The 17,150-nt window shown below is 49.3% G+C and overlaps 6 protein-coding genes across 6 annotated transcripts; 4 read left to right on the forward strand and 2 right to left on the reverse strand.

Annotated features, from left to right (window-relative positions):
* Positions 1-710: 710 nt before the first annotated feature.
* Positions 711-2,603, reverse strand: yap1 (putative bZIP transcription factor AP-1/Yap1; the record flags this gene model as incomplete). The annotated part of the gene is made up of 3 exons (XM_057115580.1): positions 711-861; positions 929-2,079; positions 2,136-2,603. 3 exons carry the CDS (start codon positions 2,601-2,603, stop codon positions 711-713), a joined length of 1,770 nt encoding a protein of 589 aa, XP_056975720.1.
* A 1,348-nt stretch (positions 2,604-3,951) lies between these two features.
* N7484_005161 (tudor domain-containing protein) lies at positions 3,952-4,950 on the forward strand (the record flags this gene model as incomplete). The annotated part of the gene is made up of 3 exons (XM_057115581.1): positions 3,952-4,002; positions 4,073-4,802; positions 4,862-4,950. The coding sequence occupies 3 exons, from the start codon at positions 3,952-3,954 to the stop codon at positions 4,948-4,950; spliced, it is 870 nt and encodes a 289-aa protein (XP_056975721.1).
* A 1,594-nt stretch (positions 4,951-6,544) lies between these two features.
* Positions 6,545-10,495, forward strand: ncr1 (sphingolipid transporter NCR1; the record flags this gene model as incomplete). Its single annotated transcript, XM_057115582.1, has 3 exons — positions 6,545-6,817; positions 6,890-10,334; positions 10,389-10,495. 3 exons carry the CDS (start codon positions 6,545-6,547, stop codon positions 10,493-10,495), a joined length of 3,825 nt encoding a protein of 1,274 aa, XP_056975722.1.
* Positions 10,496-11,097: 602 nt separating this feature from the next.
* N7484_005163 (putative C6 transcription factor) lies at positions 11,098-13,921 on the forward strand (the record flags this gene model as incomplete). The annotated part of the gene is made up of 7 exons (XM_057115583.1): positions 11,098-11,222; positions 11,730-11,736; positions 11,783-11,895; positions 11,960-12,045; positions 12,097-12,794; positions 12,860-13,587; positions 13,651-13,921. The coding sequence occupies 7 exons, from the start codon at positions 11,098-11,100 to the stop codon at positions 13,919-13,921; spliced, it is 2,028 nt and encodes a 675-aa protein (XP_056975723.1).
* Positions 13,922-14,710: 789 nt separating this feature from the next.
* Positions 14,711-15,545, reverse strand: med7 (mediator complex subunit MED7; the record flags this gene model as incomplete). Its single annotated transcript, XM_057115584.1, has 2 exons — positions 14,711-15,226; positions 15,282-15,545. 2 exons carry the CDS (start codon positions 15,543-15,545, stop codon positions 14,711-14,713), a joined length of 780 nt encoding a protein of 259 aa, XP_056975724.1.
* Positions 15,546-15,755: 210 nt separating this feature from the next.
* N7484_005165 (phosphatase PAP2 family protein) lies at positions 15,756-16,873 on the forward strand (the record flags this gene model as incomplete). The annotated part of the gene is made up of 4 exons (XM_057115585.1): positions 15,756-15,899; positions 15,962-16,055; positions 16,111-16,450; positions 16,504-16,873. The coding sequence occupies 4 exons, from the start codon at positions 15,756-15,758 to the stop codon at positions 16,871-16,873; spliced, it is 948 nt and encodes a 315-aa protein (XP_056975725.1).
* Positions 16,874-17,150: the final 277 nt, after the last annotated feature.

Consider the following 17,150-nt stretch of genomic DNA (forward strand, 5'->3'; position numbering starts at 1 on the left):
TAGTTCCATACGCAATGACTTGCCCCGCTAGCAATCAATGTGGCTGATACATAGGTCCTAAGGGTAGATCAGTGGGGATGCGGAGAATAGCTTGATAGCTGCACGCTTGCCAATCGGGTACATGGGTGGACGAGTACTAGCAAGAATCCTGCTAGTATGGTATACCAAATTGGTTCTCAACTACGCCACGTCCTTACTCAAAATTTGTTAATCAAAACAAGCATTGAAAGTAATAAGACTTGAGGTTGTATACAAGTAGATATCAGGCAAATTTAAAGAGCGCAAGCCATCCCAAACAAAACCTGTGTACCTAGTCCCAGATCTCAATTATGAAACACTCGTAGCGCGATAATCACCAGACTTGAAGAGATCAGAAAAGACGGGACTGGAAGAGAGGGTTACTTAGAACCAGAGATTCAACAAGAAAAGAAAAGACGGGAATGGAAAAATAAGAAAGCTTCACAAAAGGGAGCGAACGAGGCCGCCAGAACAGATAAATTTCAATTTCCAAACATTAAAGTCAGGTTCGCCGATATCTCCTCTTTGATTCTCCTGGCCGTGTTCATGACGCCGTGTGGTTTTCAAATGACATTTCAATGGTGGGTATGAATAGTAACAACGTAGTACAGTTTGAGCATGAGTCGTGAATGGAGTGGTTGGGGCAGTGAGCGTGATCAATTGAGCCCGTCGTGATTCAGAGTGTTGCGGGGCTACTTAGTGCGGCCCATGATGGCATCAACATCTTTCTGATTCACGACCACACCACCCTCGGAACAGCGAGCCTTGGTCCGAAGTTCGGTGCAGAGGTTGTCGACATCGATTTCGCCATTACGGAATTTCTCCATGGATTGAAGGCGATCCCTAGAAGAAGACGAGTAAGTCAGTGAGCTGCACATATTTAGCCATACGAATAGTAGAGTATACATACCAAATCTTTGTACATGACAACATTTGTGCTTTGTCCTCGCCCGGGACCACCTCTTCCTCCAGCCTACGGTCGATCTGAGAGATCAAATCCTTCTTGGAGGGCTGGGTGGCCACCTCGGTCAAATTATGCGATGGACTGCCAAGGTCTGGCAGAGGAAAGGCTTCATCGAAAAAGGTTCCAAAGTCCTGGGAGAGTACCGCATCCTGCGGCTCCCGCCAGTCTCCAAAGAGCGTTGGGTCGAATTGACCACCATTTTGTTGAGCCAGCCAGTCGAGCCCAAATGTCTCATCAATGGGGTGATTGTTCGAGCCACCGTTCGAGCCACCGTGGGATTTGTTCTGTTGGTCCCGCACAGCTGGGATGGGGTTATTGATGTTGCCACAGGCCATGCCAAGTTTGGCGCAGAAGGATTCCTCACCGTTTACGGAGCCGTGAACACTACAGCCAGACTCATTGTTCTTTGTGTCTGGCGGAGAGTTAAGACTCGGCTCAGGTGAGGTTCCGTTTGACGACAGCATCTGACTCTGGTGCGAATCGGATGACGATGACGGAGAGTCTGATGTCGATTTTTCATGGGTTGATGTGGTCGATGGTTTATTTTTGGTATAGGGAACCTTGGCGGAAGCGGTACTATTGGGGGTTCCCTTAGAGGTGGTTGCCTTGGTACTTCCCGTGGCCGTTGGGGTGCTGGAGTTCGAATTCGAGATGGGCGAAGCAATAGGGGCTCCAATTAGACCATGCAGGTTCTCCCGACTCAGGACACCTGGAACACGAGTCTGCCTATCTTTAGGCTTGGACTGGTCATTCTTGTTCTGTCCATTGAACAGATGCGAGCCGGGTAGATCACCAAATTTGGGGAAATCAAACAGAAACTCGTTATTCTGCAGGCCATAGGCGCCCTGGGAGTGTGCATTGGGAATAGCACTCATGGCAGACAACCCGTTCCCACTAGTCATCCAGGAGAGTCGCTTACGATATTCACGAAGCTCCGTCTGCAATCTTTCAACTTGGGCACGCAAAACTCCGTTTTCCTGATTAGCTGTGTCAGAGGCCTTTTGCAAGTCATCCATCTTGGTTTCGAGGTCCTTCAAGTGTTTTTCCTTGCGCTCGCGGAACGCTCGCTGGGCAGCTCGATTTTGAGCCTTGCGTTTCTGCTAAAAGTCAGTCACCCTGGTCATCCAGCTTCCTCGAAGGAAAGAATGCCTACAGTAGTGGGTTCAGAGGTTAGCGGCTTCCGACCGGGCTTCTTCGCCTCACTCTCGCGGCGCTTCTTCCCTGTTTCCTCGGCGTCCACCTCTGACTTGCCATCCATCGACTTCCGCTTCTCACCCGATTCGTAGTCATGGGACGGGGTATCTCCAGGAAGATCGCCGATCAAATGAGCTGAGCCAGGAAATTCAAAATCCACCTCGGGGGTGAAATCGAGAAATGGACTTTCATCATCCCCGAAGCCGAAGGCATTGAAGTGGGAGGGGTTTTCAAAGTTTCCAGAGGGAGGGCCACTCATGCCATTAGAGGAAGCCTGGTCGGGGCTGTGCTCAAGCTTTTGGTGCGGGGTGTGGTGAGGTTGCTTGTTGGCTGGCGTGTTGGAGGAAAGCGCGGCCATAAGAAGATCTTGCTGATCCTTAGAGAGATTGTAAAGCCCCTGTGGGTACATATGGTCGAAATCGCCCATGGTGGCGTTGCAGCGTGGGGGTATGATAGATAGTAGATAGAAGTTGCTCGATACTGTCGAGACTGGATCAACTGGGCCTCTCGCCCGCAAATGATAGAATAGGGAGTAGGAGCGTAGTTTCTGGGAGATCAGAGAGATACCGATCACCCAGGACTAGATTGAGAAGGAGAGGAGATAGCCTCGTGTAGTGTCAGGAGCGGGGGTCGGGATCTGGAGATACTTGGAGAGGGAAAAAAAGAAACGACAATTGAATAGAACGTTGAAACACTTCGGGGCCTGAGGCTCCCACTTTTTTTGATCTCCGCCTTTTGGAGATCCTAGTAGAGGGGCATGAGCTAGGCCAAATTGCGAGACCGAGAATTGAAGAAGGGGAAGGTGATGAAAGAGGTCATCTTTCTGCAGTCTGCGGTGGGCGCGGCGGCTTCATTGGCCCGAAGCCGGACGCAGGTGATCTGCAGCCAATCAGAGCGGGGCGTGCGGGGACTCGGCGTTTGCTTAGAAATCCAGTTCGATCTCTTTCTACAACGTACATGTATGAACTACAGATCCCTCAAGGGATAATACATGGAGCATGAGATCCTTGTGTCTGCAGAGAAGCTTACATTGGTTTATTACTCCCCGATATCCCGGACATGCAGGTGTATATGGCCACTTAAAAAAGAGGAAAGTCGTGACTCACCTCGTATCGTCTTTGCGCCTTACACAACCCCAGGGTCTGGGCCCCACTGCGTACCCAAGCAGGATCAGACCATCCGTTATCCGGTCCCGTGTGGCAAATGGTAAATCCATACCGGATATCTCAATAGAATGAGGGCTGTTAAGCTAAACCAAAGTAATGTATCTTTGAAAGCTTGGATCACTGCTAAATCACAAACATGCCTATACAGCCACTCGGAAGCTAAGGAAGATATAAAGTACCGCCGTTAGCATACTGCTGTCGATCGTTACGTAGCCTTATCCCTTATCCCTTATCAGTTCTCCTCAACGTCAGCAACCCCGGAAGCCTTGATCTAAATTGATATGGTAATCTCCAAGATTGTTTCAGTCGTTATTGATGAACAAATATGTAAACTTGGCTTATTGAATGCCTAGGTATTGAGTAACTATCATGCTAATTTTCCAGGCTACCCAATCGCTGCCTGCAGGCGCGTAAAGCCATAGATAAAGCATAGAGTCACATGACCAAATATCTTCCAACGTGAGCCGTCAAATCATTTCAGAAAGATCATCCACGCCGCATCTATTCCACGAGGAGCCCAAACAGTGAACTTGTGCTTTTTTTCTCTTTCTGCATTGAACAAGGTTTATCTCTATCTGATTCCCTTTTCCAAAATCTTTGATTGTAGCGATGTCGGACGTCGCGACGCTAGAGGCGGAGGTCAAGGAATTCAAGGACCAGGTAAGCACAAAGAGCCTCGGCCCGCATCCGTCTACCGGAAATAGTCTGATTAACTTGAATACTCTCACAGCTTGAAACTATCGAGTCAAGCTTGCTGTTAGATCCTGATAACACAGAGCTGCAGGGCCTCAAAACTGAAATTCAAGATGTTATAACCCTTACCGAAACTGCCATCGCCGAACTTAAGCCATCCGCACCTGTCACATCTAAGCCCCAACAATCGGCATCAAAAAATACATGGTCCAGAGAGCCCGCACCCGGAAAGCCCATCGCAGATCAAGATGAAACCCCAGCTGTGCCGGTATCTTTCGCCGTCAATGATAATGTCCTGGCCCGCTGGGTGTCTGGAGACAACGCATTCTACCCGGCCCGTATCACCTCCATCACTGGCTCGTCTAGCAACCCTGTGTATCTGGTGTCGTTCAAATCCTATGGCACTGTGGAGAACCTGACGGCCAAAGACATTCGGCCTGTCTCTGGCACTGATTCGCGCAAGCGCAAGGCTGATGGGACTCCAGGAAGCTCAGCGTCGCCGTCACCCGCACCGCCTTCACATGCCAATGTAATCTCAGCGGCCGCTGATATCAACCCCGCTTTGGCCAACCAAGTCCGCAATGAACCCAGCAAGGCCACAGATGGACCCGTTCGGCCTGCCAAGGCTGCGCGTAAAGTGAAGGCGAACAAAGAGCTGGAAGCAGGCAAGAACAAGTGGCAGGATTTTGCAGCCAAAGCCAAGGGCAAGAATAAGATCGGCAAGAAAGAGAGCATGTTCCGCACGGGTGAGGGTGTGAATGCACGTGGTAAGTCTGCATCGTTGCTCCATATATGGGTTTCCCTTATGCTAATTTGGATTACTTAGTGGGATTCACTGGTTCGGGACAAACAATGCGCAAAGACCCCACTCGAACCCGCCATATCTACCAACAGGCCGACGAAGAGGGATATTGACCGTGCCTCCTACCTTAAATAAGATACCCTCTTCCCGGAGCAGGATTAAGCGGATATGTCGTGGTCTCCGTTCTGAAAATCTTTTTTTTTTTCCCCAGTTCTTATGAACTATGATGTTCCTCGTCGCTAACTGGATCGGCGATGCAGATGAAAACCATGCGTTGAGTTCCCCCCTCGGAATCTCTGGGTTTGAGAGTCTGGTTTTATGGGAGTTTCATATCGAACAAAGTTGTATCCGGAAACCTTATCATCCTACTGGAAAGACTTTCTTCTGACTGTACAATTTGAATATAGACCTCTTGATATGCAGCCCCTGGTGGGAATATGCACCTTACTCAGTAACTGCGGTCGAGGGAGTTTTTTTCTATTTCGATTTCGATTCTACATCATATTCACATGCGATTGATCCATTCTTAACATCAACCATCATGCCTTCAAGTAATGTCTAAAGACTGATTCGTAGAAGCTTCTCTACTGACATCTCAATTGATCAGCAAATTCCCGACCGCGCTGCTCCACTAAGATCCACTCACCATGAACTCCAATCCTGTTCGGGAATGCAGGCTTGGGTCATCTCGACTACATGGAGCATGTGATTGCAATAAAGCCCAATGAGTAAGTAGCTGAGGTGGTCTTCTAGGTGGGTAGGAGTAGCTTTCTGTATATTTTGATATTCCCTAGGAGTATAATTAGAGTTACTATATACTTCCACGTTTACACCTAAAAGTCGACGTGAGAGCCACGGTCACGTGCTCACAATGGTCTCTTCCTATGCTAGGTATCGTCCGTTTTTGTAATCTATTTGTAAGAAGATTCAATCAACTTGTAAGGCAAATTACGGTATTTTGGCAATAACCGACCCATCTTTAATAGAAACAATATACAGTAGCCTGACATGAATTACTGGGGAACGGCTAAGATTGAACTAGCATGTTTTGAGCAAGGGTTTGGGAATGAAAGTGTGCTCCGTAGTTGGCTATCTGACTTCGAACACTACTGTACATGTGATGTATTCGGGGTAGAATGGGAACCCGGATCAGATAGTATGAGACAGGGCATGAAGGGATGTCCATTGGCATAGGATTTCAATGGGTAAAGAATACTGTCTGGGATTCTAGCGCTAGCGCATGAAAACGATCAAAGCATGTATTTATTGGAAACCGTGGTGGATTCGTGCCTGACTTGAGCTGTTAGCTCGTAGTTACATGCCAAGTACTTGTTGTGGTGCGGTTTTCGTGCGGGGCCGAAGTGGTACCCGCCCGGTTCTTATTTCTCCGTGCACGTCATGCTCCCCCAACTTCTCTTTTACACTTGATCATTGCGCTTCTGAGCCATCGCTCCATTACCACTCGCTCTGTTTTAGAACCGTGTGACTCTCGATGGTTTTCTGCTCCCAGATTTTTCAAGCTTGAGTTGTCCACCTCCTTGCGTCTACGATTCCAAAGCTCGCGCCATCGTCTCCACAATCCAGACCCGTCGTGTATGGCCATCGACGTCCCACGACAGTAACGTTTATAGAGGGCCGACACGCAAAATATCAAAATTAACGCGAAACTGGACATAGTATTTGGGACTTGGAATCGCCCTCCGCACGATGCGGCTACCGGGGCTTGTCGCTGCGATTGTCGGGCTGGGCTCCCTTGCCCTTCAACCGTCGCTGGTCGGTGCACAGGGTGAAACCAAGATCCACGAGGCAGGCCGATGTGCTATACGAGGGCAGTGTGGAAAGAAGTCCTTCTTCGGTGGTGAACTCCCTTGCCCGGATAATGGCCTGGCACGTCAACCGGAGGATTCAGTACGGCAGAAATTGGTGAATTTATGTGGTCCGAAATGGAAGGAGGGCCCGGTTTGCTGCCTTAATGAGCAAGTATGCAGGCCTTGATAACATGTCTGAATGCAAATTGAAACGACTCTTATTGACTTTGCCTTTTTGTCTTAGATCGACGCACTTTCAAGCAATTTGAAGCTTGCTGAAGGCATCATTGCATCCTGTCCTGCTTGCCGAGAGAACTTCTTCAACACATTTTGCACATTCACATGCTCCCCCGATCAATCACTGTTTGTCAATGTCACACAGACCGACAAGAGCAGCTCCGGCAAGACGGTAGTGACTGAGTTGGATAATGTCTGGTCGGAGGTATCCCAGAGTGGCTTCTTTGACAGCTGCAAGGACGTCAAGAATGGCGCATCTGGTGGGAAAGCAATCGACTTTATTGGTGGCGGTGCAAAGAACTACCAGCAGTTTATGAAGTTTCTAGGCGACAAGAAGCTACTCGGCAGCCCATTCCAAATCAACTATCTCACTGAACCCCGCGGGCCTGATGCCGACGGCATGGAGGCGGTGTCAATCAAGCCCAAGGCTTGTAATGACGCCGACCCAGCCTATCGCTGCTCCTGTGTTGACTGCCCCAACGTATGCCCCGAGCTACCAGCTGTGTCTACGCACGAGGCCTGCCATGTGGGACTGCTACCATGTCTCTCCTTTGCCGTTATCATTGTGTACTCGGCATTCTTGCTCCTGGTCATGGGTCTCGCCAGTTATGTCACCTACAAGGAACGTCGATTCCGGAAGCCTGAAAGAGTTCGCCTTCTTCAAGATCCTTCTCCCAGCGATGATGAGGATGAAGGAGAAGTTGTGCATCGTGGGGGGTATATGGAACAGCCACAGGGCGTGTACAAACCAAATTCCTGGCTTTCAGCCATGTTCTATCGTATTGGTGGTACATGCGCGCGCTTTCCCGGGATTACAATTAGTTCTAGCATTGTTGTGGTGCTGTTGCTGAGCCTGGGCTGGCTACGATTCACTGTCGAAACCGATCCAGTTCGCCTTTGGGTGAGCCCCTCATCTGCGGCAGCTAAAGAAAAGACATTCTTTGATGAAAATTTTGGCCCATTCTACCGCGCTGAGCAGGCCTTTTTGGTGAATGATACTGGTCCAGTCCTGAGTTATGAGACCTTATCATGGTGGCTTGACGTTGAGTCGCGAGTCAGTCGCATCCTCTCGCTCGAACAAGGCCTACTTCTGGATGATGTCTGTTTCAAGCCCACTGGCGATGCCTGTGTAGTGCAATCCGTAACTGGTTATTTCGGTGGTTCGGTCTCGAACCTTGACCCCAATACTTGGAAAGACCGGATCGTTCACTGCACTGAATCACCTGGTGATGTGAGTTGCCTTCCCGGCTTCAAGCAGCCTCTGAAGCCCGAAATGATCCTTGGTGGTTATGATGAGTCTGGCAATGTTTTGGATGCCCAGGCTTTAGTTGTAACTTGGGTAGTAAATAACTTTGCCCAAGGTACCGAGGAGGAGGAAAAAGCCATCGACTGGGAACACATATTCGAGAGCGTGTTTACTGGCGTCCAGGTAGAGGCCGCTGACCGTGGGCTTCGAGTTTCCTTCTCTGCCGAGGTCAGCTTGGAACAAGAGCTTAACAAGTCAACAAACACGGATGCAAAGATTGTCGTGATAAGCTACGTTATCATGTTCATTTATGCTTCCCTGGCTTTAGGGTCCGTCACTGTCACCTGGAAGTCGCTTCTAAGAAACCCTGCCAATGCTCTCGTCCAGTCTAAGTTCACACTGGGTATTGCTGGAATTTTGATTGTCTTGATGTCCGTCTCTGCTTCCGTGGGTTTGTTCTCTGCTGCAGGCGTCAAGGTGACACTGATCATCGCCGAAGTCATTCCATTTTTGGTTTTGGCTGTAGGGGTGGACAACATCTTTTTGATTGTTCATGAATTTGAGCGAGTCAACTTCAGCCATCCCGATGACGAGATCGATGAGAGAGTCGCTCGTGCAGTGGGAAGGATCGGGCCTAGTATTTTCCTTTCTGCCTTGACCGAGACTGTGGCTTTTGGCCTGGGTGCTTTCGTCGGCATGCCTGCGGTCAAAAACTTTGCTGCGTACGCAGCGGGTGCTGTCTTTATCAATGCCATTCTGCAAGTGACAATGTTTATCTCTGTTCTTGCTCTCAACCAGCAACGGGTGCAGAGTCTTCGTGCCGACTGCTTCCCATGTTTCACCGTGCGAAAGGCGAACTCGAACGGTGTCACCGAGGATCAGATCTATGATGATCAGGAGGCGGAGAGTGCATTACAGACTTTCATTCGCCGTATCTATGCTCCTTTCATCCTCGACAGACGGGTGAAAGCGGCCGTTGTGATTATTTTCTTGGGCCTTCTGACAGCGGGTCTGGCCTTGATTCCAAAGGTGCCACTTGGGCTGGACCAGCGAATTGCGCTCCCGAGCGACTCGTATTTGATTTCCTATTTCAATGACCTCGATGCCTATTTCCGCACTGGTCCACCAGTATATTTCGTGACTCGGAATGTCAACGTGACAGAGCGGAACCACCAGCGACAGCTTTGTGGACGGTTCACCACGTGCGAACAATATTCTTTGCCATTTGTGCTAGAGCAAGAATCCAAGCGTCCAAATGTTTCCTACATTTCTGGATCCGCCGCCAGCTGGATTGATGACTTCTTTTACTGGTTGAACCCTCAACAGGATTGCTGCAAGGAAAATGGCAAGCTCTGTTTTGAGGATCGTGTGCCGGCGTGGAACTTGAGTCTCTACGGAATGCCGACGGGTCCAGAGTTCATCCATTATGCTGAGAAGTGGATCGACTCCCCCACGGACGCTTCGTGTCCCCTTGGTGGGAAAGCACCTTATAGCGCTGCGGTGGTTATTGATGAAGAACACACCATGATCAATGCCAGTCACTTCCGGACTAGCCACGTCCCCTTACGGAGCCAGGACGACTTCATTCAAGCCTATGTTGCAGCTCGCCGAATTGCCGATGGGCTTTCTCAGGAGCACCACATTGACATCTTCCCCTACTCGAAGTTTTACATTTTCTTTGATCAGTACGTCTCTATCGTGCAACTGACAGGTACCCTCCTAGGGTCAGCTGTCGCCATCATCTTCGTCCTCACTTCTGCCATTCTGGGGTCGATCGCCACCGGTGCTGTTATCACCGCCACCGTGGTCATGACTGTCGTAGACATTATTGGCACCATGGCTATCGCTGGTGTCTCCCTCAATGCCGTCTCACTGGTAAACTTGGTTATCTGTGTTGGTATTGGCTTAGAGTTCTGCGCCCATATTGCACGAGCATTTATGTTCCCCTCGCGTACCCTGCTGGAGAAAGCACCTGCCCAGTTCCGTGGCAAGGATGCTCGTGCCTGGACCGCATTGGTCAATGTCGGTGGAAGTGTCTTCAGCGGCATCACTGTCACCAAGCTCTTGGGAGTTTGCGTTCTTGCATTCACCCGGAGCAAAATCTTCGAGATCTACTACTTCCGTGTCTGGTTGGCGCTGGTTGTGTTCGCCGCTACCCATGCTCTCATCTTCCTCCCAGTAGCCCTCAGCTACTTTGGTGGTGGTGGTATGTTTCCTCCCTGAGAATTTGAGCCTTTGTTCCTCGACTGACCCATTATAGGATATTTCGATCCGGCCTCGGATGGGGGCCTGGAGGCTAATCTTGCCTCGCGGGGCTACCGATCCTCGCTGGTTTATGATGAATACGACGAATACCACTCTGATTAATATTAATCACTATGACTTGGATTATATGTGTGGCTTCCGTCCGGAATGGATTTTACTACTGAGCCTCATGACCCCGATCGGCGAGGGAACTGGAGTTGCGGTAAGGGCCAAGGAGTCTCGGTTTTGTTCACTTTTGTTTCTTATCTCGTGTCTATCTCGATTGACCTCGTCTCGGATTGTATTTCGGAATCTCAATTAGTTAGGGGCCAAATAATATACATTGCTTTCGGTGCAAATCTCAGTGGATCTGGGGCTCCTCGGCAGAGCTTTGATCCAATAAATTCCCAAATTCCACAGTAGCTTGGACCCTGTGACGTGTGTGGCGGGTCTCTATCAGCTCTGAATAAAGCGATGGAAAGTTTGATTGGTCTGTGTTGCTGCAAGAATGAATGAAGCGTGGATAGCAGCACGTTAAAATGGCTGCCTGAAGCCCGTTTCTCTGTTTTTCCCGAAACGACCCTTTCTCCTTCCCACCGCGCGTGTCGTTACTGTCTGAGGTGAGATTCCTAACGAATGCCCATCCTTTATCTCGTTGGATTTCATGGGACATTCTCGTGTTCGGGTTTATGCTAACTTTTCGAAGTTTGTCGTTGGCCTCCACAATGATCGCCTCCACTTTGACTCCGTACAACTGGACTCTTCCCTCGAGTAGCTCTGGGAGCTCCGTGAAAAGACCTATCAAATCAGTCTCCAAGCCGTGCTTTGGATGCGACTGTGGCGATGAGGAGTGTGATTGTTGTATCTGCACTGTGATGTGATTTGGGCATATACCACCGAGGGGATCTGGACATCAGTGACTTCCAAGGTTTTTGAGGCTCTTTGGAAGAACGAGGACAAACCATCAAATTTTAATTTCCTTTCGCTTGGTCTGATTCCTGAGCTCTTTTGTTTTAATGCCTTTCTACGAGCCTTTAGCGAGCGTTCTTCATGTTCCATGCATACATCCCGTTGAATCGTCTCTCCACTGGGCTTTCATCTTGCAAGTCTTTTAAAAACCTTCGTAATTTAATTATACTACATTCAATCTCGTCGATCTAACCATTAGATCATTCGAATCTCTCGATGAATAAATACATAGATCGACCGGATTGCGACGATTGCCGGTTCACTTCCGCTGACTCAGCGCTTGAGTGGCCCTTCGTGAGGATCAATGATCAACTTGCAAATCGCACATCTCCATGAATTCGCGCGAGCCCCGCAAGCGCACTGCGCGTGCCTGTGATTCCTGCTATAGGCGCAAGGTAGGTGGCTTTCTTAGTGTCTTATCTCCGATACTGATATTGCCAGATTAAATGTGACGCTACACTGCCGCAATGTAATTGGTGCAGCCACCACAACCTCCCCTGCACCTTTGATCGGGTGGTGCAGCGTAAACGAAAACCGGAAGATCATGATAGCAAGTAAGCTTGTGGTCTCCAATTGGTATGTTCTGCGGAACTGGTGAACTAATTACATGGGACGTAGTCACCCCAAGAGTTCCCGGCTTTCCGAGAGGATTAGTCGCATCGAGCAGCTTTTGGCAGAAAATCTGATGCGAAAATCTAATTCTGGTATGTTCCTCCTTCTTAGCATGATAAGTGGAGAGTAACTGATTTAACCAGAACCGATGGATTATACACATACTCTCGATGACAATCCTATCAACATCAACGCTACCAACACTACTGCAAGCAACTCTCCAGGCAGCACCAGCTCTAGTAGTATTAGCAACCAGCCCATCCTTTCATCTTCAGTGGGTGTTCACTTCGCCGGTCGGGAGCTGGGTTGCATCAGTCTCCTCACCGGTATCCCATTCCTCCTTCCGGAGGGCCAAGAATGGATCCAGTCCCGCACAGGACAGACCGTGTCAAGCGAAAAATTCAGTCCAGCACGAGTACCGTGGGAGAAAGAGCGAGGTCAAAGCTCTAATAGAATTCTGATGGACTTACGAACTGATGACTTATTTGAACTGCCGGACCGGCGAAGTGTGCAGCTGTACTTTGATGCTTATAAGCGATCATCGGTGATGCGCCGCCTTTTCCCCGTCGTTGATGTTGAATTATTCGCGGAAACCATTGATGAAGCTTATCGGCAGCCTAAGGCGAGCTTTCAGTTTGGGCAAGCGAGTATCCGAGCATGCATTGTCGCTTTTGCTGCCTTTGTTGCTCGTCTTCCGCCCGTTGTCGAACTTATCAGGAACTCCGCCAGCGTTGTACTTCAACTCGATCATGAGGTTTTAGCTTCTAAGGCCCAGTTTCTACTTTCGCAGATTGCCCAAGAACCTGCGAGTCTAGAGGGTGCGCAGGCTGTGTGCATGCTGGTGCGTCTACAACTTCTGGCAGATGATCTTTCGCTATACTAATTTTGTCATATGGATTTATCCAGACCTTGTATGAGGTATCATCAGGGAACATGCGGGCCACCAACTACTTTGCCGCAGTGGCCGGACGTCTTATATTCATGTTAGGCGGTAATCTGAACAGCAGTAGATCATATTCGAATAGCAAACGAGACCAACGAAGGAAACAGCAGGTGCGCAACCTCTTTTGGATTTGCTACACAATGGACAAAGATGTTGCTCTTCGCACAGGGCAACCACCTACCATTGCCGATGAGAACTGCGATCTCACTCTCCCACCGGGCTATGAAGAACATGCATTTCTGGACCCCGAAGATGTGAAAATGACCTACTCGCAGCCGAGTTTTCCATTCGACTTGCGTCTGAGCATTATCAAATCTCGCACACATACCGCTCTCTATTCTGTGAGCGCGATGAATAAGTCCGACGCCGATCTTCTAAAATCCATTCGGGAATTGGATGATGAACTAGAGGAATGGCGATTGTCCATCCCACCTCATTGGCGACCTACGATGTCCTTCTCGGCCGAGGCTTCGGATCCGAATGTCAGTATGCACTCGATCATGCTGCGTCTCAACTACTACCTCTGTATGTCTATCATTCATTCGGCGAGTAGTCGATGTAAAGCATGGAGACAAGGAAATGGGATGCTGGATGGAGTCAACTCGAGTCTTGCTCTCTCGGTCGAGGCCAGCCGCTCCACTCTCTGTTACTTGGAGGCAGGAGAGCATGTATTGGTTGAGGGAATTTTCTGGTAAGTCCTTATGTTTATACCTCAATTCTAGCTATGTTCGTTTCTAATCCATCTTGATTTTAGGATTTTGGTTTTCTATCCTATGTCGGCGTTTCTCAGTATTTTCTGCAGCATTCTTTCGAATCCGCTAGACCCTCGCTCGCGTGATGACCTGGAACGTCTCAACATGGCAACGGTCATGATGGAGCGAATGTTTCATCGAAAGCTTCCTGGGAGTGAAATCGGTCACTTCAAGCTCGTGGCTGACTTTGTGGTGGAGATGAAACGTCTTGCGGAGTGTGCTATTGACAAGGCTTGGCGTGAGCAGAGTACAGGCTCGCTTTTGCCTGCATAATATTTCTTGTTTATTTCTATCCATGGAGGCTGTCTGGGTGACGATGTTGAATTACAGGGGATTTTTGGCAAATACCGGCGTCGTGGCTATCTTCAAATATGGCGCAGAGAAGGCGATCATCTTATTCTTAAACACCTGTGGACATAACTGTTTTCATCCCAGCTCCACAGAATTGTGCATTACCAACTTATTCACTAGAATATATCAAGCACCAATTAGGCATGAAGAAAGCACAAATGGAAGGCCCGGGGGATGTTTCTTGGGAAGCAGACCTGATACCTTATTATGGGGAGAGGTTTAGAACATAGGTTCTGGTCAATTTGGGTATCTATTGCTAATTATGTTGGAATCGCCATTGTGTCCGTCCACTCTTTTGAGTATTGTAGAACTGAGCACGAATTTCGTGGCTCGATTGGAGCCGTCATAATCATGACAAACTGGCACTAGGGATTTTGTGCTGCTGAATGCGAGTCCCGACACCCGTTTCAAAAGGCATATGGAGCCCCGCGGTAGGATCATTCTCCATCTAAAGAGTGAGCCACCGCTTTGCTGGACGATGCCTCAGATGATTCATAGGCGAAGTGACCAATCTGCCCATCCAGTGTATCCAGTCGTGGCCTTCTGGATTTCCGCAGGGTGTGGACATGTCATGATATTATATACCATCAACTAGCGTAACAGGCTCGTAGTTCACCAGGCGATATTTTGAGCGAGGTATCGATGGGGTGGGATGGAGTGGTTTGATATTCAAGTTGATATGCACGGGGCTGTTGCATATCTTAATCATATTTAGATTTCCTTTTCAAGCAGGTCCCAGACCATGCGCGAGTCCTCGGCTTTGCGTGAAGCTGACTCCAGACTGCTTGCATCTGCCGATGGGTCTGCAGAGCTGAGACGGCTGCCCTCGGCCTGGATGTCCTCTAGGACATTCTCAATATCAGCCTTGACCTTATCCATCTGCTTAATTTCTTGTCTAGTTCGCTCTAGTTGCTCTTCCATCATCATGATGAGTGATTCGCGAGCCTGGTGAGGGCGGTACAAGTTGAGAAGGTGGTGAGCGTTGATGAACAGGTTGCGCATGTCTTCTACCTTCGGCTCGAACTGTTCTGGCGATCCTGAGAGGATTCCGACGGTCTCCAGGAAGTTGAGGAGGAGTGATTTGCTGATCTTGAGGAGGTAGTAGGCATGGTTTAGCGGTTGAGGTGATTGGGACGGTTGCGAAGAGTCTTGGGTGGTATTCGTGGCAGGCTCAGGGTAGAGCTGTTCAATTCCCTGCTCTTGTAGCGAGGGTAAAGTGGTCGATAGCTAGGTTTCGGTAAATCAAGTGAAATGGGAAAGATCGCGGTCTGGTCAGACTCACTGTTTGCAATTCGCCGAATACTGAGTACTCCCCCGTGGGGATGTCTGGGGGAACTAGGAAGCGAAGCTCGGGAGGCAAGTCAAGTGCGCGTAACTCTGCCGGTGACCACTGCTTGTTGCGATTGGGCCGCCCATTCTTGTCTTTCGAAGCCTCTGTCTTGATCTCTTTTAACCTGTCGAGGTTCTCACGCGTGAAATGTTTCCATAAGGGCGGCGGTGGCGCAAAGGCTGTATTGACGGCGCGTTGCTGATTCGGATCGGCCATGCTAGAAGATGTTATTCAAATCTGACAGCAAGAAAGCACCTGGTTGGCGAGTCGGAGGAGTGGTAAAGCGGAAGTTGTAAGAAGCGCGGAAGGGTAAAGTGGGTCTGTGCATTGCGACGACTGCCGGATCAAACAATCCACTTGACATGCATTCCCGGTGAATCCCCTGAGCTTCTGCATATATTCCATTCTGCACACTTTTCGTGCAAAATGTCTCGAAGCGGCCCGGGGACTAGGGACTCGCCCTCAATTCTACACCAAGCCGGACTTGGGGGAGCTGTAGCTCGGTTCTACCAGCGCACCTATGCGGGTGACTATATCGCGTTAGGATGTCTCGTGGCAGGATGGTTTATGGTAATTCAGAATTTACGTCTCTCTCTTGGAGCACTTACTGACAAGAATTACTTTTAAATTAGATCCCCATCTTCGTGAATCCTTTCCACCGCATGTTTTCCCTCGATAATAAGGCCATCCAATACCCAATGACTGCTCACGAACGAGTCCCTCTCAGTAAGAACCTCGATATACATACCATCTCTCCACAAATGCTCATTGCCTTTTTTAGTCTGGTCTATAATCTTTGCCGGCATGATTCCCCTTGGCATCATTCTCGCATGGTCTGCTCTTTCGCGCCCAGGTGTTCAGCAAACACAGGCCACAGTGCTCGGGTTCCTCGTGTCTCTCGTCCTTGGCACATTTTTAACGGATATAATCAAGAATGTGGTAGGCAGGCCTCGTCCTGATCTGCTAGCGCGGTGTAAGCCCGCCCGGGGCACGGCGGATAATGTGCTTCTCACATGGACTGTCTGTACAGAGCCCAACCAGGCACTCCTCTTTGAAGGGTGGCGCAGTTTCCCTAGCGGACACAGTAGTTTCTCATTCAGCGGGCTGGGCTACTTGACTCTGTGGGTAATCTCGTGTGAATAGGAATCGGCTGTTTACTGATTGGTGGTTATAGCTTTTTCTGCGGTCAGATGCGTGTCTTCCGGCCTCGATCGGACCTTGGCCGGTGTCTTGTCGCATTCACCCCTCTTTTCTGCGCTCTCTTGGTCGCCTTGTCGCGCCTGGCAGATTACCGACACGATGTGTGGGATGTGACCTGTGGTGGACTTTTGGGTATGGGAGTGGCTTGGTTTTCATATCGCCGTTACTATCCGTCTCTATGGTCAATCCACTGTGATGTCACCTATGACAAAGCGGATTTCAAAACTCAGGAAAGCTTTGGTAGGCCAAATGATGAAGAGCAAGGGCTCTCTCGGCCGTTTATCTCCCGGAACCAATATGGCTCAGAAGAATATCCACTGGAGGACCTGGAGTCAACCCGGTGAAGAGCACCACTTGCCATGTACAGAACACTATGGTAGGTATGCTGGTGCTCGAATAATGATTATAATCCAGAAATATGAATGTAGGCTTAGAATACATATCTCGGCTTTCATATGAAAGCAATCGCCAGCAATGCGATTATCGGCATGACACGATGAGGCATCTCAATACGGCCCTGATCTTAATCTTGGAATACGAACCTCAGGACCAGCTAGTGTAGCAAGAACAGTCAAAATTGAGCTATGAAGCTCTAGCTCTTAAACGTCCGGGGTTGCGGGG

This window comes from Penicillium longicatenatum (genome assembly GCF_028827895.1).
Source record: "Penicillium longicatenatum strain IBT 33135 chromosome Unknown contig_2_segment0_segment0, whole genome shotgun sequence".
NCBI classification, from domain to species: Eukaryota; Fungi; Ascomycota; class Eurotiomycetes; order Eurotiales; family Aspergillaceae; genus Penicillium; species Penicillium longicatenatum.